This window comes from Erpetoichthys calabaricus, chromosome 1 (assembly GCF_900747795.2).
Source record: "Erpetoichthys calabaricus chromosome 1, fErpCal1.3, whole genome shotgun sequence".
In the NCBI taxonomy this organism is placed as follows: Eukaryota; Metazoa; Chordata; class Cladistia; order Polypteriformes; family Polypteridae; genus Erpetoichthys; species Erpetoichthys calabaricus.
The window spans coordinates 66821391-66847782 of record NC_041394.2 but is presented as its reverse complement, the minus strand read 5'-3'; the positions used below and the strand labels follow the sequence as shown (position 1 = coordinate 66847782).

General features: G+C 40.4%; 1 protein-coding gene across 1 annotated transcript in view; it reads right to left on the bottom strand.

Moving 5' to 3' along the window:
• The window catches only part of LOC114668068 (secretory phospholipase A2 receptor-like), a 266594-nt gene that overhangs the window by 1457 nt on the left and 238745 nt on the right, over window positions 1–26392 (bottom strand). The window contains exons 4-7 of the mRNA XM_051921232.1: window positions 20136–20471; window positions 19406–19735; window positions 17859–18200; window positions 1228–1319 (exon numbers count right to left, since the gene is read on the bottom strand). Coding sequence (XP_051777192.1) covers window positions 1228–1319; window positions 17859–18200; window positions 19406–19735; window positions 20136–20471 — 1100 coding nt within the window. The remainder of the gene's footprint in view (window positions 1–1227; window positions 1320–17858; window positions 18201–19405; window positions 19736–20135; window positions 20472–26392) is intronic.

The following is a 26392-nucleotide window of genomic DNA, read 5'->3' as shown; positions in this document are numbered from 1 at the left end:
AAGTTAATTCATGCTTTCATTTTTAGTAAAATGAATGACTGCAATATGTTATTCAAAGGCTATTTAAATAATTCAATTAGCAGGCATTATCTCATTCAAAATGGTGCTGCAAGAATCATTACTTGAAGTATCACCACATGACTACTGTTCTTAACTCCTTACACTGACATTCGAAATCCTTCATTTACATATAAAACTTTAAATGGCCTAAACCCTACTTACCTTATCTGAACTTGCAAATACAAACATACAAGAGTGCATTTTATGATGTCAAGATACTGATGTTTGAGGACTTTAAAAATTATTAAAATATATGAACCTGTAAAAGGTTTTACCTTAACACGGAGGAAGTCACACTTTGGGGTTATCAGATTGTCAAGTTCACTTCATTAGCTGCACCTTCCTCTCATTACATTTTCAGCTGATATGAAAGCAGTGAGGGTGCACTTACTTTATCACATAATCATGTTGGCTATCAACTTGAATAAATGATGCCAAAGTAAAATATGTTGTATTATTTGTCAGCAGAGGCTGTGTAATTTAATAATTGTTAGTTATATCCCAATATGTAAAACCATAAAATTGCAAAAAAGTAATACAGGGTATATACTTTATTTTCAAATGATTGTATATAATATTACTTTCTGGGATTTTCTGGTAATGATCACTATTTTTTTTGTCAGCATCTTTGTCTAATGCTTACATATTTGACCTCTGCTACTGAAATAAATGTCAGTGTTTCAGCAGACATAACAGAAGAAGAAAAAAAAACTCATCATCTTGTTTCTTTTTCATTAATCCACGGTAGTCCTGTTTAGGGGACTGAACAGAAAAGAGTGCTGAATAATTGCTTTGCCCTGCTCACATCCCCTAAACGTGTTTTTTTCTCTCTCCTTATCTTAGTTTCATGCACATTTCTAGTGTTGATGGAAGCTTTAGTCACATTAAGAATTTTGATTTTGTTTAGAAGGCTTCCGGATAAGGAAAATTCCAACACCGTGAATTAATTTTTAGTACATGTTTTTCTAGCACATACTGTAGGTACTTCTACTTTTCTGCTGAAAACGGCATAGATCCGACTGACAAAAAAAATAAAACAAACATATTTTTATAACTTATATGAAGTAGAAAGAGGCTAGAGTAACTAAAAAGTAGCAAGAGTAAGCAGATGTTTCATTTTTAAAGTATTTTAAACAGTACAAGAGTAGATGAAAAAGATTTACAAACCTCATTTAGGATGCCATTGCTGAAAATTTGGACATCTGCATTGGCCTGACTTTCAAAACTGATTCTCAGAAACACCCTTTTTGTTTCTTTTCCTAATAGACACATAATAACATCCAGTATTAGAGGGTCTGACATCAATGGTATATTATAGGCCTACATATACTGCAAAAAGTAGTCTGTTTAGTGCTATAAGTTAAATATTTAATACAATATAACAATTGAGTATGCTAGACATTGTTCTGGACACACCATTATTTAAATTAGATAATATGTTGGAGTCTTGCAAATATGGAGCACACAACGCAAATTGTGTAAAATTATGTATTTTTTGGACTCTGGCATCACTCATGTACTGCTGTATTTTACAAATATATACAAGAAATATTAATTCATTCAGAATAAATTATTTTTACCTTACCACAATATAAGTAACTGCAAAGATCAGATATGCTCACTTTAGAAATATGCTACCTTCTGGATCAGATTCACTAGCAAATCTGGTAGAGCATCTAAAATTTATATGCAGAACTATTGTAATGCTATAGTAGATAAAGTTTTATTATAAAATGTATGAAAATCAAAGAAATTCAGTCCATGTATGTCATTACCATACTATAACACTCAAAGGTTGAACGAGTACTAAAAAAATTCTACAAAAGAAGAAAAATTATTACTTGGTCAAAAATTGACTTAAGTTAAAGTGAACTATAAATTACTCAAATAAAAGTAAAAAGCAGACTATGAAAAAAAAATACACAACTATAATTTACTCATTTAGAAAAAAACTAAATTAATAAATATCTATACTTTGCAGAATATACATAGCAAAAGAAAAAATTGTATTCATCAGCATTCATATTATTTTGAACCATGTTCACATTAAGGAGGTATAATCTGCACAGCTTCCACATTTAGAAGGACATTTTAAAAATTACAATTCTTCTTGTGCCACATTCCCTTAAATATATGAAGATGTTGATAAATAGGGCGGTACGGTGGCGCAGTGGGTAGCGCTGCTGCCTCGTAGTTGGGAGACCTGGGGACCTGGGTTTGCTTCCCGGGTCCTCCCTGCGTGGAGTTTGCATGTTCTCCCCGTGTCTGCGTGGGTTTCCTCCGAGCGCTCCGGTTTCCTCCCACAGTCCAAAGACATGCAGGTTAGGTGGATTGGCGATTCTAAATTGGCCCTAGTGTGTGCTTGGTGTGAGGGTGTGTTTGTGTGTGTCCTGTGGTGGGTTGGCACCCTGCCCAGGATTGGTTCCTGCCTTGTGCCTTGTGTTGGTTGGGATTGGCTCCAGCAGACCCCCGTGACCCTGTGTTCGGATTCAGCAGGTTGGAAAATGGATGGATGGATGGATGTTGATAAATAAAACACAATATGTAGAACAGGAATTTTTCAAACAAAAAGGGTTATTAATTATTAATAATAAATAATAATTCATTACATTTATATAGTGCTTTTCTCAATACTCAAAGCGCTATCCACACAGGGAGGAACCGGGAAGTGAACCCACAATCTTCCACAGTCTCCTTTCTGCAAAGCAGCAGCACTACCATTGCGAATTATTGTAGTACTTACAGTACAGTACTTAGGACTGTACAATAACTGTGTATTTTGTACATTTTTACTTGAAATATGTGCTTTGACGAATAAAGTGCTGGACCATCTGCTGGTTAAATGTGGTGTCAATATGAAGTTATTTATAAAAGAACACAGCTGTCCTCTGCGTTTCCACTTCATAGGAGCCCATGAGCAGAAAAGGCAGGTGGTGTCCACTTACCATCACAACTTTCAGCGAGGAGCTTTTTCCTGAAGTCAGGGAAATGAATGTATTGGTCATAAGTTAAGGTCAAAAACTTTTCAAACGCCCATATTCTTTTACAAAGCTGATAAATATTTATATATCTCATCTATTTGCCAATCCTATCAATGTACTGTATATTAATAAAATGTTTGCACATTTAGGAATTAATATATGAAAGACATGTATCTCATCTGTGCAATATGCACTGAAGGGGAACATCATTTTTAAGATGATGCTGCCTGTTAATGTAGCTTATCAGCAAGAATGATGAGAGTGAGTAATCAGAACAAGAGAGCAGAACAAATTGTAGGGATAAGGTTTTTGGGGGTCAAAACCAAAGAAACAACCCTGACACTAGAGCCTTCTTGAATTAAAGCTAACTAGCACTAAAGACAATGCGAGATTTTTTGCAAGGGATTACTGACAGTCAAAACATCATCTTATTTAAAAATCATATCCTGTCATGTCACTGTCAAGTTCATGTGATCTGTAAGACATGTCACATAAATAATGATTGGACAAAGATCAACTTTAAATGCAAAACTATTTACATAGTTGAAATTTATATGTATAAAACCCCAAAATAATTCACACAGAAATGTGTAAATACTATATGCATATTTTGCTTGGATATTTCGGTTCTAAAAGTATTCCTGACATTTGACTTTGGCATGTTAAAAAGGTTACAGAAATTTTTCCTGATGAGGGTGCAGAAATATGGGCTCACCACCTATGGGAGGGGCCAAGGAGGTCGGGTGCAGTGTGAGTTGGGTGGTGGCCGAAGGCGGGGACCTTGGCGGTCCGATCCTCGGCTACAGAAGCTGGCTCTTGGGACGTGGAATGTCACCTCTCTGAAGGGGAAGGAGCCTGAGCTAGTGCGCGAAGTTGAGAGGTTCCGGCTAGATATAGTCGGACTCACCTCGACGCACAGCTTGGACTCTGGAACCAATCTCCTTGAGAGGGGCTGGACTCTGTACCACTCTGGAGTTGCCCCCGGTGAGAGGCGCCGAGCGGGTGTGGGTATACTTATTGCCCCCCGACTTGGAGCCTGTACATTGGGGTTTACCCTGGTGGACGAGAGGGTAGCCTCCCTTCGCCTTCGGGTGGGGGGACGGGTCCTAACTGTTGTTTGTGCATATGCACCGAACAGCAGTTCGGAGTACCCACCCTTTTTGGAGTCCCTGGAGGGGGTGCTAGAGGGCATACCTTCTGGGGACTCCCTCGTTCTGCTGGGAGACTTCAATGCTCACGTGGGCAATGACAGTGAGACCTGGAACGGCGTGATTGGGAGGAATGGCCCCCCCCCGATCTGAACCCGAGCGGTGTTTTGTTATTGGACTTCTGTGCTCGTCACGGATTGTCCATAACGAACACCATGTTCAAGCATAGGGGTGTTCATATGTGCACTTGGCACCAGGACACCCTAGGCCTCAGTTCGATGATCGACTTTGTGGTCGTGTCGTCGGACTTGCGGCCACATGTCTTGGACACTCGGGTGAAGAGAGGGGCGGAGCTGTCAACTGATCACCACCTGGTGGTGAGTTGGCTTCGATGGTGGGGGAGGATGCCGGTCAGGCGTGGTAGGCCCAAACGTGTTGTGAGGGTCTGCTGGGAACGTCTGGCAGAGCCCCCTGTCAGAAGTAGCTTCAACTCCCACCTCCGGCAGAACTTCGACCATGTCCCGAGGGAGGTGGGGGACATTGAGTCCGAATGGGCCATGTTCCGTGCCTCTATTGTTGAGGCGGCTGACCGGAGCTGTGGCCGTAAGGTGGTCGGTGCCTGTCGTGGCGGCAATCCCCGAACCCGTTGGTGGACACCGGTGGTGAAGGATGCCGTCAAGCTGAAGAAGGAGTCCTACAGGACCCTTTTGTCCTGTGGGACCCTGGAGGCAGCTGATAGGTACCGGCAGGCCAAGCGGAATGCGGCTCTGGTGGTTGCTGAGGCAAAAACTCGGGCGTGGGAGGACTTTGGGGAGGCCATGGAGAACGACTTTCGGACGGCTTCGAGGAGATTCTGGTCCACCATCCGGCGTCTCAGGAAGGGGAAGCAGTGCAGTGTCAACACTGTATATGGTGGGGATGGTGCGCTGCTGACCTCGACTCGGGACGTTGTGGGTCGGTGGGGGGAGTACTTCGAAGACCTCCTCAATCCCATTAACATGCCTTCCAATGAGGAAGCAGAGCCTGGGGACTCAGAGGTGGGCTCCCCCATCTCTGGGACTGAAGTCACCGAGGTGGTCAAAAAACTCCTTGATGGCAGGGCCCCAGGGGTGGATGAGATACGCCCGGAGTTCCTCAAGTCTCTGGATGTTGTAGGACTGTCTTGGTTGACACGCCTCTGCAACATCGCATGGACATCAGGGACAGTGCCTCTGGATTGGCAGACCGGGGTGGTGATCCCCCTCTTTAAGAAGGGGGATCGGAGGGTGTGTTCCAACTACAGAGGGATCACACTCCTCAGCCTCCCTGGAAAAGTCTATTCAGGGGTCCTGGAGAGGAGGGTCCGTCGGATAGTCGAGCCTCGGATTCAGGAGGAACAGTGTGGTTTCCGTCCTGGTCGCGGAACAGTGGACCAGCTCTATACCCTTAGCAGGGTCCTGGAGGGTGCATGGGAGTTTGCCCAACTAGTCTACATGTGTTTTGTGGACTTGGAAAAGGCATTCGACCGTGTCCCTCGGGGAATCCTGTCGGGGGTACTCCGAGAGTATGGGGTACCGGCCCCCCTGATAAGGGCTGTTTGGTCCCTATACGATCGGTGCCAGAGCTTGGTCCGCATTGCCGGCAGTAAGTCGAACCCGTTTCCAGTGAGAGTTGGACTCCGCCAGGGCTGCCCTTTGTCACCGATTCTGTTCATAACTTTTATGGACAGAATTTCTAGGCGCAGCCAGGGCGTTGAGGGGGTCCGGTTTGGTGGGCTCAGGATTGGGTCACTGCTTTTTGCAGATGATGTTGTCCTGTTTGCTTCATCAGGCCGTGATCTTCAGCTCTCTCTGGATCGGTTCGCAGCCGAGTGTGAAGCGGCTGGGATGAGAATCAGCACCTCCAAATCCAAGACCATGGTCCTCAGCCGGAAAAGGGTGGAGTGCCCTCTCAGGGTTGGTAGCGAGATCCTGCCTCAAGTGGAGGAGTTCAAGTATCTCGGGATCTTGTTCACGAGTGAGGGAAGAATGGAGCGTGAGATCGACAGGCGGATCGGTGCGGCATCCGCAGTAATGCGGGCGCTGTATCGGTCTGTCGTGGTGAAAAAGGAGCTGAGCCGCAAGGCGAAGCTCTCAATTTACCAGTCGATCTATGTTCCTACCCTCACCTATGGTCATGAACTATGGGTAGTGACCGAAAGAACGAGATCGCGAATACAAGCGGCTGAAATGAGTTTCCTCCGCAGGGTGTCTGGGCTTTCCCTTAAAGATAGGGTGAGAAGCTCAGTCATCCGGGAGGGGCTCAGAGTAGAGCCGCTGCTCCTCCGCATCGAGAGGAGTCAGATGAGGTGGCTTGGGCATCTGATCAGGATGCCTCCTGGACGCCTCCCTGGTGAGGTGTTCCGGGCACGTCCAACCGGGAGGAGGCCCCAGGGAAGACCCAGGACACGTTGGAGGGACTATGTCTCTCGACTGGCCTGGGAACGCCTTGGGATTCTCCCGGAAGAGCTAGAAGAAGTGGCCGGGGAGAGGGAAGTCTGGGCATCTCTGCTCAAGCTGCTGCCCCCGCGACCCGACCTCGGATAAGCGGGAGACAATGGATGGATGGATGGATGGATGGATGAAGGGTGCAGAAATATGAACATATTTCACCAGTCCTTCGGTCACTTCATTGGCTCCCTTTTCACCTGTGTATTAAATACAAATTCTGTTTGCTCACTCATCAGTGTATTCATGGAAATGCTCCACAGTATCTGAAGGAACTCTTTATACTACAATCCACTGCAAGAAACCTCCGTTTTGCAAATACCTACCGTACCGCCTTCGCTCCCCTGTGATCAAACTTCGTACAATGTGAGACCGAGCCTTTGCAGCCGCTGCTCCACGGCTCTGGAATGCCCTACCAGAGAGCCAAAGCAGATTGTGGGCTGTTTTAAAAAACAGCTAAAGACTTTTCTATTTAGGAAAGCTTATTAACAAGAATGCTATAATTATTGTTGTTGTTTTTTCTCTGTTTTTATTTTGCCTTGCCTTTGTTTAAACTTTTTAAATAAATAAATTTCCTAATCCTTTTCTCAAAAGAAAGTCATTTTATTTTCCATGGCAATCATAACAACAACAATGTTTGTTATACTCATCCGTATCCCTCAAATTTAGCTGGGTTTCTTTTTTACAATAATATAATTATTTGCAGGTACATTTATCCTTTGCAATAACTCCTAGCGTTATTGCAAACAATTTTAAATGTATTACTTAATTAATTTATTTGGCTTATTAATTCTGGGCTAGTAATTTAAGGTGACCTGGTATAATGGCACTATTAATACTGTTAATATTCCTTACTATTAAAATAATCTTAATGTGACTAGGAAATGAGAATTAAACAACTAAGCTTTTTTAAACAATCAAATGAACCAGGCCAGCTTCCCTTTTCATGGATTTATACTACTAACACTTTACCTTAAATTCCACTTTCCTCCTTCTCCTTTTGCAATATTCACGGTGAACTGTGTTCAGAAACTTCCCCAGTTAACCAATATGGTGCACCCACCATCAATCACCAAATTGAGGGAACCTCAATTACATATTTGACAATAAAGAAAATTCATAAAATGTTTTTGGAGTTAATAATAAACAAAAACGTTCCCACCCATGAAATACTAATTTACTACCCAAGAACACCTTACCTAACCTAATACTTATTTGAATTTATTAAAGAAAGAAAAAATAAAACAACATTTTAAAACTAAAAATATACACATTCAAAAATAATCATACATTTCAATGCACAAATTGTTAAATAATGAAAGAATACAAAATAACAAACTACTGTACAAATTAACAAAACATTCCCAAAAATGTCTACTAAACCCAGAGGAAAATCTTAAAAACAAAATGAAAATGTGAAAAGACCTAAAAACTTTCAAAAAAGGAACAGGAGGAAAGTTGAAAAGGGAGCTCAAGGGCCCAGCTAAGCTAGCTAATGCCATGTCAAAGATCAGTGAAAATCAAGTAAATTTTTAAAAATGTATTATGCATACATATTTTGATGTCTTGTTGGGGTTTTCTTGGATTTGCTGAGACAAATGTGTTCTGATATTTTTCAAGTAAGAAAGACAGATGTTCTGTGGTAAGGTAGTTATACCCACCAATCACAGTGCTGCAGAATGGCAACATGTTGTATGTTGATTAGTACACGGAAGTAAGATTACATTGTACTGTGTACACATGTCAGTATTGATCCTACAAACAATGTAAATAATCCAATGAACAGGTTAAAATCAAGATTTCAAACATAGTCAGGATCAAGTTCATTAAAAGTCGTGAGCCTTATTGTGTCCTTCTTCAGTCTGCTCAGCTGATGAAGATGAGATGCCACTAAATGCAGTCAACACACTTTGGCTCATGTTCCTACCACCATCCCTTGGTATCCATGATAACCCTGCAAACACTGTTCCCTTGTCCCACTGTCATCCCTTGGCATCTATGGGACTTGCCCAACCACCTTGCCTCCTTTCCCTTGCACTGGCTGCTTTGATCTCAATGTCCTTTTTCCTCTCTCATCTATGATTTAATCTCCCTCATTCTTTTGGCCTCCTTTCCTCCTTCTTTTACTCATAGACCCCTTTTATTCCCAGTCAGTTCAGGTGTGCAACACGACCCACAGAGGCCTCAATGAAGGACAGCTGTGTTAATTGTCTGCTTACACGCTGAATGCAATCAGCAAATTCTCTCATGAAGAATCCCCATGGCCACATGGCTTTTTTCTAAACACACATCTACACTTATGGGGTCTGCACCGCCTCACTGTTTTTTAAAAACTTGCACTACCACTGACCGCTAACTTGCCTTACCTCAGATTGCCAAAGATTTTTGAACCTTTAGATTTACAAAGATATATAGTGTACTATGGATCATGCTATACTGTATATCTGTATGTTGATTAGTACAAACTAATGCATTTCATAATTGTGCTATGCAAATGATCCTGGCTTTAGAAAATAAATGCTCTCTATTATTAACTCAGTCTAGCACAGTGATCTTTGCTGATCATATGTTGGGCTCCTTCATGTTTGTTGTAATAAATAACATCCATCTTGGAAACATTAGAATGGTCTTCTAGACTATTATTGAAAGAGAAGTTTTCATAATGGAGAGAATCAGTTACAGCAGCATGTGCATGGTGGTAAACAGGGAAAGGAAGAAGCTGTTGATGGCCATTTCCTCAGCAGTCATATACTTGATTACCCTTCATATTTATTAAACACATTTTGTTCCAGTCCTGGAGCCCCATGTATAATGCCAGGTGTAGAATTCACACTAAAACATGATGTACGGTCAAAACTGGAAAGGTGCACAAAAAAATCCAGATGCATAAAACTGCACTTCCACTTTATAAATCCCAATGAATGTGAAATTTTAATGCATGTGTTGGCTCCTACAACCCCACCCTGACTCCTCCTAGAAGTTTGCATATTTGAATATACAAATCAATATAAAAGTCCCTTTTGTTTAGTGTTTTCTTAAAAGACAATTGTAAAAGCATGTATAAAAAAGAAAACTTTCAGCGAATGCGAAGTGGAGGCAAGGAAAAAAATATTATTTGTTGGCTTAAGCAGTGGTATAAGCATCAAAAGGAAGCTGATCAAGTGATACAGAGTGGCAGAGACACTCAAAAGTTGAAGTTCAGAGAATTGCACAGTGCCCAAAATAAAAAAGCAGTTAGATATCAAAGTGGATAGGCGAGTCACAGCCCACCATCTGTTTATTCTGTTTCAGACACTATTACAAATGATGACCCCCAAGGACATGAATCCACATGGTGATGGTGCTGCTTTGCCCAGCACATCTTCGGGCGCTGGCTGCTCACACACCTCTGCCATTGGAAACCGCTGGGTGACCATGTGTCAATGTACTGATGGACGCTGTTCAGGAGTCACAAAATATAATAGTAGATGCTATAAGAGATGTGGTCAATGATCTAAGGAATATAAGGGCTGTACTATGTGATATTAATCACAAATTAAATGAATTAGCTAAAAAATAAATGCTGCATCTGATTCCCTACTTTTACAATTTGGTAATTACATTCAAATGAAGTTGTAATGCTGTCTGATTTGGCTGATCATTTACTGGGTCAGGGTCATGTTCAACATACTGAATCTCTTCAGGGATGGGCAAGTTATGATTCTGTACCACATTATTAAGCACGCTACATACTTGCACAATGCAACACACTTTGTATGCACTATAGAGCAGCACATTAACACTAGAATTACCAGAGCCTACGAAAAAACTCGTAGATCCGGCCCACCTTAAATCGCTTCTTAAATCCGTTCACACTTCTCTGCCAGCATCCTTTGTCCTCTAAATGTGCTGATAAAAGACAAGCTGCCAGCAGCCGGCTATTCCATCCCCCCACCGACTTAGAACGTGCGTTTACTTTTCCCAGCTCATGTCTTGATTTGATTATCTGGGAGTGAAGTGGAGTTTTAGAGTGGAAATGATAGATCGTTATTTGGAATATACGCATTTCATGTGTGTTCCGTTTCTACAGTAATCTGTGTAAACACATTGTTAAAACAGAAACTTTTTCATATTTTAGTAATAAATGTTACAAAATGTAGTAGGCATAAACTATAGAATGTGTAAAGCCTGAGTTCCAAAGATCAAATAAACACTTTCACAAAAGCTTCAAGGATGACAGAACAGTTTCAGTGGCGTAGCGCGCTAAGACTTGCTTATTAGAGCGCAGCACCTTTGCCGTGCCTAACAGACCTGAGTTCAATTCCCTGCTGGGGATAAAGTGTTGCTTTTTTTTTTTCTTTTTAACCTCAAACGGACATAAAATTTATAAATTGGTATGCACTGTCAGTTAATGAGATCGTTATATTTTCATGTGGGATGCTTCTTTTAAAATATTTTTTTAACAATTGAGACTGCAATTAACATGAACAACTGTCCCTATAACTTATTTTTAAGATCCATAACACACAGACAGACAGAGCACTGCGTAATAGAGAGACAGACAGGCAGAGATATACAAATAAACAGGGAAGCCACATGTACTGAAAGAAAAAAACAGATCAACATGTGCGTTGTTCCTGCTGCACTGAATAAGCTCACACGCTCTAACATCACCCCTCCCCCCGATCTGACTTTCTAAGTAACAGCACAAGTACAGATGCAAACCAAGTATAATCAAGAGTCCTCGGTTTGATCCCCACTCACTCCTATATTTGCCGTTTTCAGTAGTAAGCTGCTGTTTTTGTTAATATTATACAGTACACAGATGCACTTCGTTTGTGTCTGTACTTGTGCTGTTACTTAGAGAGTCAGATCGGGGGGAGGGGTGATGTTAGAGCGCGTAAGCTTATTCAGTGCAGCAGGAACAACACACATGTTGATCTTTTTTTTTTTCTTTCAGTACATGTGGCTTCCCTGTTTATTTATATATCTCTGCCTGTCTGTCTCTCTATTACGCAGTGCTCTGTCTGTATGTGTGTTATGGATCTTAAAAATAACAGTTATAGGGACAGTTGTTCATGTTAATTGCAGTCTTAATTGTTAAAAAAATATTTTAAAAGGAGCACATGAAAATATAATGATCTCATTAACTGACAGTGCAACTCAGGCTTTACACATTCTATAGTTTATGCCTACTACATTTTGTAACATTTATTACTAAAATATGAAAAAGTTTCTGTTTTAACAATGTGTTTACACAGATTACTGTAGAAACGGAACACACATGAAATGCGTGTGTTCCAAATAACGATCTATTATTTCCACTCTAAAACTCCACTTCACTCCCACATAATCAATCAAGGCGTGAGCTGGGAAAAGTTTGCGCACGTTCTAAGTCGGTGGGGGGATGGAATAGCCGGCTGCTGGCAGCTTGACTTTTATTAGCACATTTAGAGGACAAAGGATGCTGGCGGAGAGGTGTGAACGGATTTAAGAAGCGATTTAAGGTGGGCCAGATCTACGAGTTTTTTCGTAGGCTCTGGTAATTCTAGTGTTAATAAAGTGGAATTGCTTTCTATTTCTCAAGCAAATTCATTCTCTGAAGGTGTCTTTATAGTGTAGCTTCGACGCTATTTACAGGCTCTCTGAGGTGACTTGCTATCGTTAAAAGGACAAAAAGTCCTTTTAAAAGTGTGTACACATGGAGCTTAAATCACTATGCCCTACATTCTCTTCTCACAGCTGGCATCATAACCCTTAAACCACTGGAACCAGCTATAGTTGGTTCCCAATGCAATCTGTCAGCACACTGGAGCCAAGTATATTCGGCAACGTACTTTCGTTGAACTCCGCAACCGGCTATAGTCGGTTCCCAGTGCAATTTGCCAGCACGCCGGAGCCAAGTATATTCGGCAACAGGTATTAATTGAACGCCGCAACCAACTGTAATTGTTTCCCAATGCAATTTGCCAGCACGCCGGAGCCGAGTATATTCGGCGACGAACATTCATTGAACACTGCAACCGGCTATATTCAGTTCCCAGTGCAATTTGCCAGCACGCCGGAGCTGATCAGTCAGTACCGTATATTCATTGAGCAGCCAGCTCATGACTGCTGCCACCCCCTGCAGCACTGCAGCCTCACTGTCCCTGAGATTTAGCCACTGCACTAGATTAGCCTGCAAGCATCAGCGTTGTCCTCTGTGTGCTTGCGTGCAGCCAGTTCAAGCGCAGTTGGCTCATTAATTTACTGAATTTCATCAATGGCGTCAGTTGCACCTTATACATATAATAATAAATTGTTGCAGTAGTTTTTTTTTTATAGTTTTTACAGTTCATTGGCAGTGTGTAAAATGATCAGTGTTGCAGTAATTGTGATGCTCTTTGCATGAAAAAAAATGGGTTCCATTAAAATTTCACTTTTTCTTGATGAGTTATGACGTTTCCTTAAAAAGTGCAGCAAAAAAGTATTTGGCGTCCAGGATTGCATTAACCCCTAAGTATGTGGCAGTTTAAGAGTTAACCCACTTTTATTAAGAGACAAGAACTGTACAGAATTTATATCCAAGAAAATTCATTTTTTTTAGAGACAACTACATCCTCAAAGGTCTCTGGGAAACTCTGAAGGCTTTCTTAAGAGGACAGATTATTTCATATCTTTCCCACAAAAATCGGAACCAAGCAGGTATCAGAGCTAATCAGTGACGTTACCAGAATAGATCAAGAACATGCCAGGTGTCTAAATGAGGCACTTCATAGGAAAAGGCAGCCTTTGCATAAAGAACCCAACCTCTTGACAACTAAAGAAACAGAGCAACTCATTTTTAAATCAAGACATCATTACTATGAACATGGAGTGAAGGCTAATAAGATCTTAGCTCAACAAACCCACAAGCAGGAAGTTCGCAATGCAACACCAGCAATTACCAATACCGACGTAGATAAAATCATTGACCATAAAAATATAATGCACACATTTAGAGAGTATTATTAGTACTTATAGTCTACTCAATTTAAAGAAGACAAGACACAATCTATTGCGTTTTTGGATGCATTTCGGATACCACAACTAGATACTCTCAGTGCGGAGGAATTGGATAAACCTCTGGCACTATCAGAATTACTAGATGCAATAAACTCACTTCAGAGTAGGAAAGCAGCAGGCTACTCTGCCGAATTTTATAAAAAAATTCTCAATTAAGTTAGCACCTCTTTTATTAGCAACATTTACAGAAGCTAGAGACAATAAAATTCTACCTTAAACTTTTTGCCAAGCATTAATTACGTCTTTCCTTAGCAAAATTAGAACTTATTACAATTTGCATCATACAGTTCAATCTCATTTCTGAATAATGATGTTAAGATACTCTCCAAAGTTCTACCTAGAAGGATTGAGAAATGTAATGTATTCACCCACAAAGTCTAACACCCCGGAGATATTATTATTGTTGGGTGTAGAAAAAGTGTTTGATATGGTTGAATAGAACTACCTGTTCACTACAATGGAGAAATTTGGGTTTGGCCCGAACATATGTGCATGGATCAAACTACTGTATACCAGTCCAGAAGCTTCAGTTTGCATTAACATTATTTCAGACTACTTCAAACTAGAATGTGGTACTAGACGAGGATGCCCCTTGTCACCACTGCTTTTGTAATCACCATTGAGCCACTGGCAGTTCACTGTCGAAATTCTTACGAGATAAAGCATAAAACATAAAGCAGATAGCTCTAAAACATAAGTAATGTGATAGTTGTAATTTGTTACTAACCCTCATCTATTCTTTTTCTCTTCTCGGTACTCAAATGTGGCACTTAGTGCCTCTGCCCTACTGTCAAGTTTGCCTAAGATAAAGTCATCTCTGATGGAGGATTGCAGGAATCGTCGGGTAGAGTGTTCCTTTTTCGGATTGGCTGGCCCAGCGCTGTCTCAGCTGTGGAGTGGCCAATAGGGGAAGGCAGCTTGATGGCTAAGTGTCTCCAGAACTCTGAACAAATCCAAATTGTATTATGTGATATCATCTATTGTTGAATTCTGCCCTGTACTTCTAATATTTCTATTGCAATATTATACTGTATTGAGGATTACTTGTGCTGTGTATTGTATTGTATTTGCCTCCTTTTGTTTGACACCCACTGCATGCCCAGCCTACCTGGAAAGGGGTCTGTTTTTGAACTGCCTTTCCCAAGGTTTCTTCCATTTTTTCCCTTACAATGGTTTTTTTGGGAGTTTTTACTTGTCTTCTTAGAGTCAAGGCTGGGGGGTTGTCAAAAGGCAGGGCCTGTTAAAGCCCATTGCCGCATTTCTTGTGTGATTTGTGGCTATACAAAAATAAGTTGTATTGTATTGTATAAAGGGGATTATCAGTGAGCATTGGCGATCCTAAATTGTCCCCGGTGTGTGCTTGGTCTGTGGGTGTGTGTGTGTGGCCAGTGGCGGGCTGGTGCCCTGCCCGGGGATTATTTCCTGCATTGCACCCTGTGTTGGCTGGGATTGGCTCCAGTAGACCCCCCGTGACCCTGTAGTTAGGATATAGTGGGTTGGATAATGGATGGATGGATGGATGGATTATCAGAGAAGGACTTGAACAGAAAATTTCACTATATGTAGATGATATGGTACTATGTATCAGATCCACAAAATACTGTGAATGCAGACCTAACAGGACTATCAGAATTCTGAAAGATTTATGGTCTCAGAATTAACTTGAATAAAGTGTGCTTTTTCCAATGAGTTCTCTAGCACACAATATTGGATTGGACACCTTCCCTTTTATCATCGCAGATCAGTTTACATACCAAGGGGTAAACATCACAAGTAAATATAAAGCTCTTTATCAACAAACTTTTGCTGTCTGCATGGAAAAACTTAAGCAAGACTTGCATAGATGGTCTACCCTTCATTTCACTTTAGCTAGAAGAATTAACACTGTAAAGATAAATATCCTTCCTAAGCTTCTTTTTCTGTTTCAAAGCATTTCAATATACATCGATAAATCTTTTTTTAAAAAAGGTAGAATCAATCATAACCTCATTTATTTGGAATTCAAAACATCCACGTATACAAAGGGTGACCCTACAAAGACCTAAGGCAGAAGGTGGCATTGCTCTACTTAACTATCAGTTTTATTACTGGGAGGCAAATATACAAGCTATAAAAACCTGGATATTGACACGAACAGATGAACATATACAGGCTTGGTCTGCAATAGAAATAAAATCCTGCAATACTTAACCTTAAATTCCCTGCTTTGTACTCCAATAAATGCAAGTTATCATCAATATACTAACAGCTCAATTGTGCTTCGTTCATTCAGAATAGGGAACCAACGTAGGAAGTACTAAGTACTTCAGGATAGAATAGTTTTTATCTGTGGCACTTCTGCACAAAAACTACATTTTTTCACCCTCTCAAACGAACACAGTTTTTAATGTCTGGAAAACATTCTGGATTAAATCACTTAGAGAGCTGTACATAGACAACGTCTTGGCATCCTACAAAAAATTACACTCCAAATTTAACTTTCCAGCAACACATTTCTTTCACTACCTCCAAATTAGAAACTTTGCTAAACAAAACCTGCCCAATTTTCTTCTCCTCCCACCCACTTCTATTACAGAAAAAATATTGATCAGTCCTGAGGACTCAGACAGCAATATGTAATGTAATATATAAGAATATTGTAAAGTCCCTCCCTTTCAAAGATCCTTGAGTACAGTGGGAAAGGATCTGTCACTCAGCATTTCAGAAAAGGAGTGGAAGGCAGCAATGCACAAAATTCACTCGAACTCCATATGCACAAAGCATATAGTTATTCAACTGGAATAATCCTAACTCACCTCGTTTAAGTCAGTGGGTAACTGATATTATATATTATTTGAAATTGGAAAAAATCTAATTCTCACTTAGAAGATCTGTGCAGAACTTTTTTTCAAACCAGGCAGGATCTAATCAATAACATTTTAGAATAAGCGTTTAAATTGAGGAAGCGGATTCTCTTCCCTTCTTTATTTTTTTTTAATTAATTTATTTACTTATTTTTCTTACTGTTAAAGTTTTATTCTGTTGGCATAGCTCTCTTTCTCATGGATGAGGGTTGATTTGATTTGAACCTAGATTTGTAAAATTTTAAATGCTTGTATGGAATTTTATTTACTTTTAATAGATTCAATAAAATGTAAAAAAAAAAAAGTGTATACACATGGTCTGAAGCAGCCATGAAAATGTGCGTGGTTTTAGGCAAAGTTTAGTTTTTATACATCTCAAAGTGAGCTTGGAAATGGGTGTACGCAACATTTTTGTGCATACGCACCGTTTATATTTGACGCCATAAGTCTTCCTTAGCATTTATAATGTAGCATCTATAGAAACACACTGACATTACAAGCTTGCTTAGATTGAAGTAGCAAACTTCTAAGGGTGAATAAAAGTGAATCAAAGTTAGAATAAATAGATAATCTGCCATGTCCATCCATCCATTTTCCAACCCGCTGAATCCGAACACAGGGTCACGGGGGTCTGCTGGAGCCAATCCCAGCCAACACAGGGCACAAGGCAGGGAACCAATCCTGGGCAGGGTGCCAACCCACCGCAGGACACACACAAACACACCCACACACCAAGCACACACTAGGGCCAATTTAGAATCGCCAATCGACCTAACCTGCATGTCTTTGGACTGAGGGAGGAAACTGGAGCGCCCGGAGGAAACCCACGCAGACACGGGGAGAACATGCAAACTCCACGCAGGGAGGACCCGGGAAGTGAACCCAGGTCCCCAGATCTCATCTGCCATGTTTAAAGTTTAAATATTCCCTCTTTCTGACAGAGGTATGCTGCAAATATGGCAGATGAATAAAATCATACACAAATAAATACAAAGCAATATCAAACAAAAAGTGGATCAGCATTTTATAAATTAAACCCCCCAAACTAGTACATAAATGAAATTATTTTGAAGCCATTACATCTTAATCAAGGTGACACCATTGTTTCACTGGGAAGTGCACATTTATATCAGTATATTAAAAATCAATACCTGCATATAATGTGATACACAAAATTCCTTGCTGGAAGAGTGGCAAGAAAAGTTGTTGTTACTGCTTAATACTATTTAATGTTCTTCAATTTATTTCTGTTTATTACATTTATTTTGTGCTTTTCTTCTCTGTCTGTTATCGTTTAGCAAAAGTTAAAGCAGTAAAAAAGATTTAAGAGAGCCTTACTTTTACTGCAGAAGAAGGGAATGGACCATGTGCAGTCAATCTCTCCCCATCCTCCATACTGTGTACCAACTCCACAGAGTTTCTGCCCTTCCCCGCAGGACCCATACCAATATCTACTGGGGGTTTGAAATGTTGATGTCCCTCCATCAGACCATTTCCAGGGGTTGTTGAACAAGCCGATCCAGAATGGACTGCCTTGTGCCTTCTTCATTATCTCCTGATTTTCACTTTCATTCCTTATACTGACCAGGTCATTGTAGTTCACTCGGCAGTAGTTCTGAGCACTGGACCAGTTCATTCTTTCATTGATCCAGACATACCTCTCATTTGTGTAGCTAGTTTCTGTAAAATAAACAAGTGATGTTTGAAAGTCATGAAATGTTAATTATTTTAGTGATTAGGTCACTGTATATCTTTTCAGAATTTCATTATCAGAAAGCAGTTCTGTCTTTCAAATTTTGTTTCTTAAACTATCTTTAGGCCTAAATGAATCTGTGCAATTTACATGTACCAAATAGCTGCCACAGAGTCTGATGGTCATTGTGTATTTCATGATAGAAGAGAAACGCAAATACAAATTTGAAAAAGAAAAACAATATATACAGTGTGGTTAAATTTAATTTAAAAAGTAATGACACAGTTCTTAATGTGATATAAATGATGAATCTGGCCTTTCCAGAAAAATCCCATAATAAGAAATGAATTATCACACAATGGAAATACTCTAAATAGTAAAAAATCCCTACAGCAACAATATAAATAGCATGTGAGCAATCTCAATATTTGGAAACAATACTTATAAATGCTATGCAGGCCCATTTACGTCAGCATTCAAACCTGTACAGTGCAGCTTTATGAAACCAAAGTTTCTCTAATATTAATTTGCTCATTTCCCAATCTCAGTAATTTGTGCTGTCTAAGCTTATCCCAGCAGCATTAGATGCAAGGCAGCAGCTCTTCCTGGACTAGATGCCAGTTCACTGCTAGGTGTACATCAACACTCACAGTAACTTAGAGGTACAAATTAGAGATGTGTTTCTATAAATGTGGTAGGAAACCAAAGTATCCTAAAGACCCTGCACAGGCACAAGTAGAAAGAGTAAACTCCAGACAGATGGTGTCTGTGCAAGTGTCTGAGCCTACCATTCTGAAGACAGTGCTAGAAATGACAACTGCAAAAGTCAGAAAAATACACCATTTCATTAAATGCGTTTTCAGATGAAATTGTGTGCCTATGGGCTAAAACTTACCACGAAAGTAAAAACCATGGCAGCACGGTTAGGCAGTGAAACGTACAAATAGTGCTTTGGATGCTAATATCCTACTGAACAAGTTTTAAATATTTCATTTAGCTTTTGTATGAACATCAGTGTGACAGCTCAAATATAATGCAATAATACAATCATGGCTTTAGGTCTTTATCATGTAACAAGTTTAACAAATGCAAGTAGCATGCCATCCATTGATCACCTTTTGCTAGCCTACTTTCTGATGAGTGTCCTGGGTCTCAAGTTCAAAAACTTTCACATTATACAAGATATATTTACCCTTGTAGCACATGAAAGGGATTTGGTTATCACAAAAGGAATCTGCCCATGAGCCATCTGTTTGAACCTGAGCACAGTAAAGGGTTGGATTCCAATTTCTGTAGGTCAGCTGGTCTCCATTGGACCATTGCCAAGTGTCATTTCCATGTCGCAGCCCAATCCATCCCCCTGTTTGTCCTGAGATTTGTAACAGCTGGTCATTCACAGTTTGATTCTCAACAGTGACCAGGTCTGTGTAGTTTGATCTGCAAAAGCTCTGGGCGTCATACCAGGTCATCTGATTTGATATAAACAGATATGTTGTATTGCAAGAGAGAGGCCCACAGGATCCTTAAAACAAGTAAACATGTGAATATTACGTTTTTTATCCTTTTTTACATACAGTATTAAGTATTTCAATTATGTATAAGAAGAATTAACAAAAATGGACAACACCATGTACATCAAGATATGCATTTTTAAAATTGTTTTTAATTCCAATAAAAAAAAGAGTTAAAAAGGAGTTAAAAACGTATCCAAAATTTCACAGTGTTTATTTTCTCTTTAATTTTACAATTGCTATTCCTTAAAAATAATATGTTTCATTACTTTAGCAAAAATAAAACAATTCAGAATGTTTTGTGTTTTGTGTGAAATCCACGTATTTATGCTTTGTTAAAGCTTAACCTCTGTTCACCTTATTTTTATGCTTAATAATCTACTTGTAATGACAACATTAAGACTGCCTTACTGTTACTGCAGAAAAAGAACCACGGAGTGCTGCAGGGATAGGCAAACCACTTTCCATTTGAAGTAATAGCCCCACATTGTTCACTTTTATCACGTCCTTGGCAGGTTTGATCCCAGTTTCGAAAGGTTGAATTTCGTCCATCAGACCATTTCCATTGATTGTTGAACAGGCCAATCCAGAAGTTGCCCCCCTGTGCTGTCTTCATTATCTTCTGGTTTTCATTCTCATTCCTTATACTGACCAGGTCTGTGTAATTCACCCGACAGTAATTCTGAGCACTGCTCCAGCTCATACTCTCATTTATCCAGAAATAGCTCCTATTCATATTCTTGGTTTCTGTTAATACAATTAAAGAAACACTGACATTCATACTATATGTAAGTCAGACTGGTAGTATATATTCAACACGAACATATAAACATTATTTTATCCATCCATCCATTATCCAACCTGCTATATCCTAACTACAGGGTCATGGGGGTCTGCTGGAGCCAATCCCAGCCAACACAGGGCGCAAGGCAGGAAACAAACCCTGGGCAGGGTGCCAGCCCACCGCAGCATTATTTTATGTTCATTAATTTATTCTTAAGGCAGGTAATATAAACATTAAAAAATCAGTTTGAAGTTTAGGTGCTCAAATTATATCTAGTTTTAAATGTCTCAGTCTAGTAGCTGAATTAATTTAATTATTACTCTACAGCACTTAAGAGTAGTTTTGTTTCAATACAACAGTGAACTAAAAACATATTTTTTCAAATGCTTACTTATTTTTTTTAAATATGTGCATAATTAGTTTCCAAATTAAATTACATTCCTTGATGTGTCCAAGCTGACAAATTATAACAACTTAACCTTGCATTCTTTGTCACCTACAACAATTTTTGACCCAGTTCTTCAGCTTTCTGTTATCTGCTCATTTGCTCCGCCCTCACCTTCACATTTATAAATATACTTGAACCATCATCAATAAGGTCATAAGGCTGATACTTCTAATCCTGTACAAAAACCTCCACAAATGCAGAATTAAGAAAACAAAATATTAAAATCAGAAGGTCAAACAAAAGATGTGACACTTTTACAGCCATTAAAATATACTGAAAACTTCAATAAAAATGTAATTTCTGGCATTTTTGAATGCAAAAACCAATTCATCTTTCTCATGACAGTTGTACTTTTAATATTTAAAACTTCGGACATGAGCGTCAGTTGCCTTTGTGCTATAGGAACCACATTACACAAACTATTCTATGACATTTCAGTAATTATTTACCGCTCTGATGCTGACCTTTCTAATCATAAAATAGGCCATTATGATAGCAATTGATGAGAAGAATTCATAATTAATTCTGGAATTATGGTATTTGAGGGTTCCTCTAGAGTGTATCTTCCCTTGCACAGTTTGGCTCAAAAACTAATAAGGACATCATCACCTCCTAACAGGCTTAAGTTTTGAGTTTGATATTTTTCTGTCCAGCCATTTTAACTATAGACCATCCTCAAGAAACTGTGACACACAGACACACACACAGAGACAGAGACACACATCCATCATCAAGATATCAATGTTTTAGGTGTCAGGGGACCCTAATACATAGAGATCTGTCAAAAACCAGAGATTGGAATTTTAGCATATCCCACATAGACAATAAATTATACTGTATTATTTACCCTATGCAACTCCAGGCACACAGATAAGGAGCCAAATAATCAAGGCATGAGCTGGGAGAACTTTGTGCCCATTCTGCAGCAGTTGAGGGGATGGAATAGTAGGCTGCTTGCTGCTTGTGCTGATCGACACATAGGCGCTTATGGAGAGGTGCAAAGGAATTTAAGGTGGCCCAGGATTATGAGATTTTTCATAGAATTCCTGAAGCCTACAACAAAAACTTGTAATCCCAGCCCACCTTCAATCCCTTCACACCTCTCCATTCAGTGCCTTTTGTTTTGTAAATGTGTCGATCAGCACAAGGAGCAAATAGCCTGTTGTCCCATCCCCCCACCGCTGCAGGAACAGTAAAAAACTGTCTCAGTTCAAACCTTGTTTATCTGAGAGTGAAGTACCTGGAGATGTATAGGGTAAATAATATATCATTATTTGGAACACATGCATTTCATGTGTGTTCCATTTCAACAAAGATCTATGTAAGTGTAGGATGACAGGAAATGCAAGAAATGTTGAACACGTACCTAAAAGACAAACTTTTTTCATGTTTTAGTACAACAAAATCTTAACATGAATTGTATAATGTGTGAAGACTGAAGTCCAAATATCAAATAAGCACTTTCACAAAAGGTACAAGTATAACAAAACAAGTGCACTTTTATTCAAGAATATAACTGAAGAAAAAGAAATTGGGTTAGTGTACTTTGTTGACATGACTGTTTTGGTAGTACAGCGGTAAGAACTACTGACTCATAACCAATAGGTAGCATGTCCTATCTTGGTCGCTTCTCAGATTTAATGTTTTGAGTAGTGAGCTGCTGTTATTGTTACTATTATACAATAAAAACATACATTTGATTGGAGTGTGTAACAGCCGGTGTAAATGTATGGTAAAGGTTAGTGTTTCTTTTTTTTATTCAGTTTTATTTTCTCAGTCACGTTCACACTCGCCCTGATCTGACACAGTTAGTTTTCAAATAAAGACTATAACAGAGGTGAACTCAGATGAGGATGAGGAGTTCTACATTGGAGAAAGAGAACAGAAGCCCTCCCCGCAAGAAACATCCACTCTCATATAAGAATAACACGGTTGCACCAGGCATAAAGGCGAAAAATGGCACCGTTTAGATGCAGCAACAGGTCAGGCATTATCCTGCCAGTCAGTCTGCCCCACACCTGTCCTTCAACGAAAAGCAGGGCTTGCAGAGCTCGTCATGGGATTGTGCAAAGTTCTGTTTGTGATTATGTTTTGTGATGGTCTTTATATAAAAACATTTATATGTTACTTATATAAAAGCCAGATCTAGTTTTATTTACTTTGATTTATTTATGTATCTTCCTACAGAGTAAAGTCACACAAAGACTGCAGAGCTTCCTGTGTTTGATTGACAAAATGGGCACGCTGACAAACTACATGCATACTGAAGTGACTTTAGCTGCAGGTGTAAGCTCCACTCAACTGTTGTTATGGGTCTGCCTTTGCCCAGAAATGGCTTCATAAGTTTTATGACCTTAGTCTCGGGAAAATCTTTCTCCCGTGGGGCAACTGGGATCTTTCCCTGAACAACATCAAACAGAGTTGCGTAGGGTGCTGCAACATTTGAATGGTAGGGTGTCAACAACATGAAAGCATGGATCCATCCTGCCTTGTGTCAAATGTTGACATATATATGTTGTGATATAATGATGTCTTGGATATTTTTTGGCACACTTTGGTGCCTTGGTACCAACTGAGCATCGCTTAAATGGCACAGCCTACATGAGTATTGTTGCTGATCATGTCCCTCCCTTTATGACCACAGAGTACACATCTTCTGATGGCTACTTTCAGCAGGATAATGCACAATGTCACAAAGCTCAGATCATCTGAAACTGGTTTCTTAAACATGACAATGAGTTCACTGCCCTCAAATGTACTTGTATCGAGAGTGTACAAGAGTGCAAGTGTTTTTTATGCAAAAAATCTGCAGCATAGACATGAAACACAGTATACAGTATACTATGCAGTGTATGCCATGCAGTATATGTGGGACAGACATCAAAAACACTTGCAACACATTTACAAGAACATTGCACAGACCAAGTTAACTGGGCATACATTGAACTGGGACACAGTTCAAGTGAGATTCAAGGCAAATACTAAGAGTGCCAGAGAACTGGTTGAATCGTGGCTGTCAAATGAGAACTCCATTAGCAGACACTTGGTCATGACCCAATATGCAGGTTTGAAAAGAAGAACATCCAAATAATAAAAAATACTTTTAAGACTAACACCCTATGAACCCCACCTTACTAATCCACCCCTTTTACAACTACCTACCCCCTTCTTCCTCATTTGGTATATATTGTTTTGATTGTTGTATGTCGAATCATTTTCCTCTGATGATGATACCTGGCAGGTATCGAAAGCTCAGGAATCAAAGACTATTTTCGGATACGTGATTCATTTGTCCCATTGGGGGGAGTCCAAAAAGAGTTTAGAAACCTTACATCTCCCACCTCAGCTTATTTCATGCCTGGCTTGGCTAGGTAGGAGAGAATGTCAGCATTGGCATGTGCAGCTCCGGGACAGGTGCGAACATCAAAAGCAAAAGCCTGTAAACTAACAGACCACAGAGTGAGCCAGGCACTCGTTTCCTTCTGTTTGTACAGCCATTGTAGCAGGGCATTGTCAGTCACCAGGGTAAACCGTCATCCACAGAAATAATAACAGAGGGTCTCCACTGCCCACTTAATCGGCAAGCATTCTTTTTCAATAGTCAAATAATTACGCTCCCTGGGTAGCAGCTTTCTGCTGAGAAACGTGATGGGTTGTTCTTCCCCCACAAAACATTGTGAGAGCACCACTCCTAAACCGAAAGAGCTAGCATCTGTTTGCAGAATAAATTCCTTCGAAAAGCCTGGATTGCGCAGTACTGGGAATGATAATAAAGCGGCTTTCAGGTCCCTGAAAGCTCAGAGGTGTCGGTCCAGACAACACTTCGATTCTTTCTGTCTTTTGTCAAGTCAGTGAAGGGGACGGTCTGATATGCAAAATTGGGAATGAACTGCCTGTAATACCCCTCAAGCATGAGGAAGGCATGAACCTGCCTCTGTGTTTCGGGATGGGGATATGCCACCTTGTCCATTTGAGGCTTGAGCACACGCTTCCCCATGGAATATCCTAAATAGTAGGTTTCCAACATACTTAGCTTGTCTTTCTTAGGGTTGGCCATCAAACCCGCCAGCCATAACCTGTCAAGCAGCACCTGAAGACGAACAAGATGAAATGACCACATCGTCAAGATCGGCACCTGCATACACGGAATGGGGACACAGGATCCAGTTTATCATTCACTGAAAGGTCAGCGGTGCACCACAGAGTCCAAAAGGGAGTGTTATAAAGTCAAACAACTCGTCCATAGTGGCAAACGCAGTCTTCTCACAACTAGACTCCTCCAAGGGAACCTGCCAATAACCCTTCTTGAGGTCAAAGGTAGAGATATATGAAGCTTGCCTGAGCTTTTCCAACATCTCGTCCACACATGGCATAGGGTATGGATCAAACTTGGAAATCTAATTAAAATGCCTAAAATCAATACAGAACCAAACTGAACGGTCTGACTTTGAGATGAGTACAATTGGGTTTTGCCATTTGATTTCGTTTGGTTGAATAATGCCTAATTGGAGCATCTGTTGGACTTCCTCATGTATCACTTTCCTCGTTGCCTCTGGTAGGCAATACAGAGGCACCTGTATAGTAACACCGGGTGGAGTGACACTCTTGTGTTCTGCAATCATCATCCAGCCAGGCGTTGCCTCTCGATCAGTGATAGCAGTTCTCCTTTCTTCTATCCATCCATTATCCAACCCGCTATATCCTAACTACAGGGTCACTGGGGTCTGCTGGAGCTAATTCCAGCCAACACAGGGCGCAAGGCAGGAAACAAACCCCGGGCAGGGTGCCAGCCCACTGCAGGGCGTCTCCTTTCTTTGTGTTAAATCATCCCCAATAGCGACCTCAGTCTGGGAGACCGCTACGGCTGTGACCAGAACTTCGTGACAGTTGTGCCACTCCTTCAAAAGATTAATATGCAAAATTTGTACGGGTTTCCACCACCTGGGAATTCTGACTTTATAATTTACTGGAGACATACGCTCTTCTGTCACTGCCGGCTCTTGCTATTCATCCCAAAATTTATGTGGATCGGACGGGATCAACACCAGCGCATGATCCCCCTTTTTAAACACATGGAGTTTACTTGTCTCGTCATAATAACGTTTTTGTGCCTCCTGCTTGCACTGCTGATGTTCCACCGCAATTGAGGACAATCTGGCAATCTGCTCTTGTAACGAAACGACTTGGTTGACAAACCTCCCCCTCAGGGGTTGTCTCGCAAGTCCCCCTCCACTCTTCCCGAAATATGTCCAACACCCTGCACAGTCGCCAGCCAAATAATAGTTCAAAAGGGCTTATCCCAGTGGATGCTTGCAGGGCCTGCTGAACAGCTAACAGGAGGAGAGGTACAACTGTATCCCAGGAAGTTGGATCATAATGTGCTACCCGCCGAATCATATGTTTTAGGGTTTTTATTAAATCGTTCAGTAAGGCCAT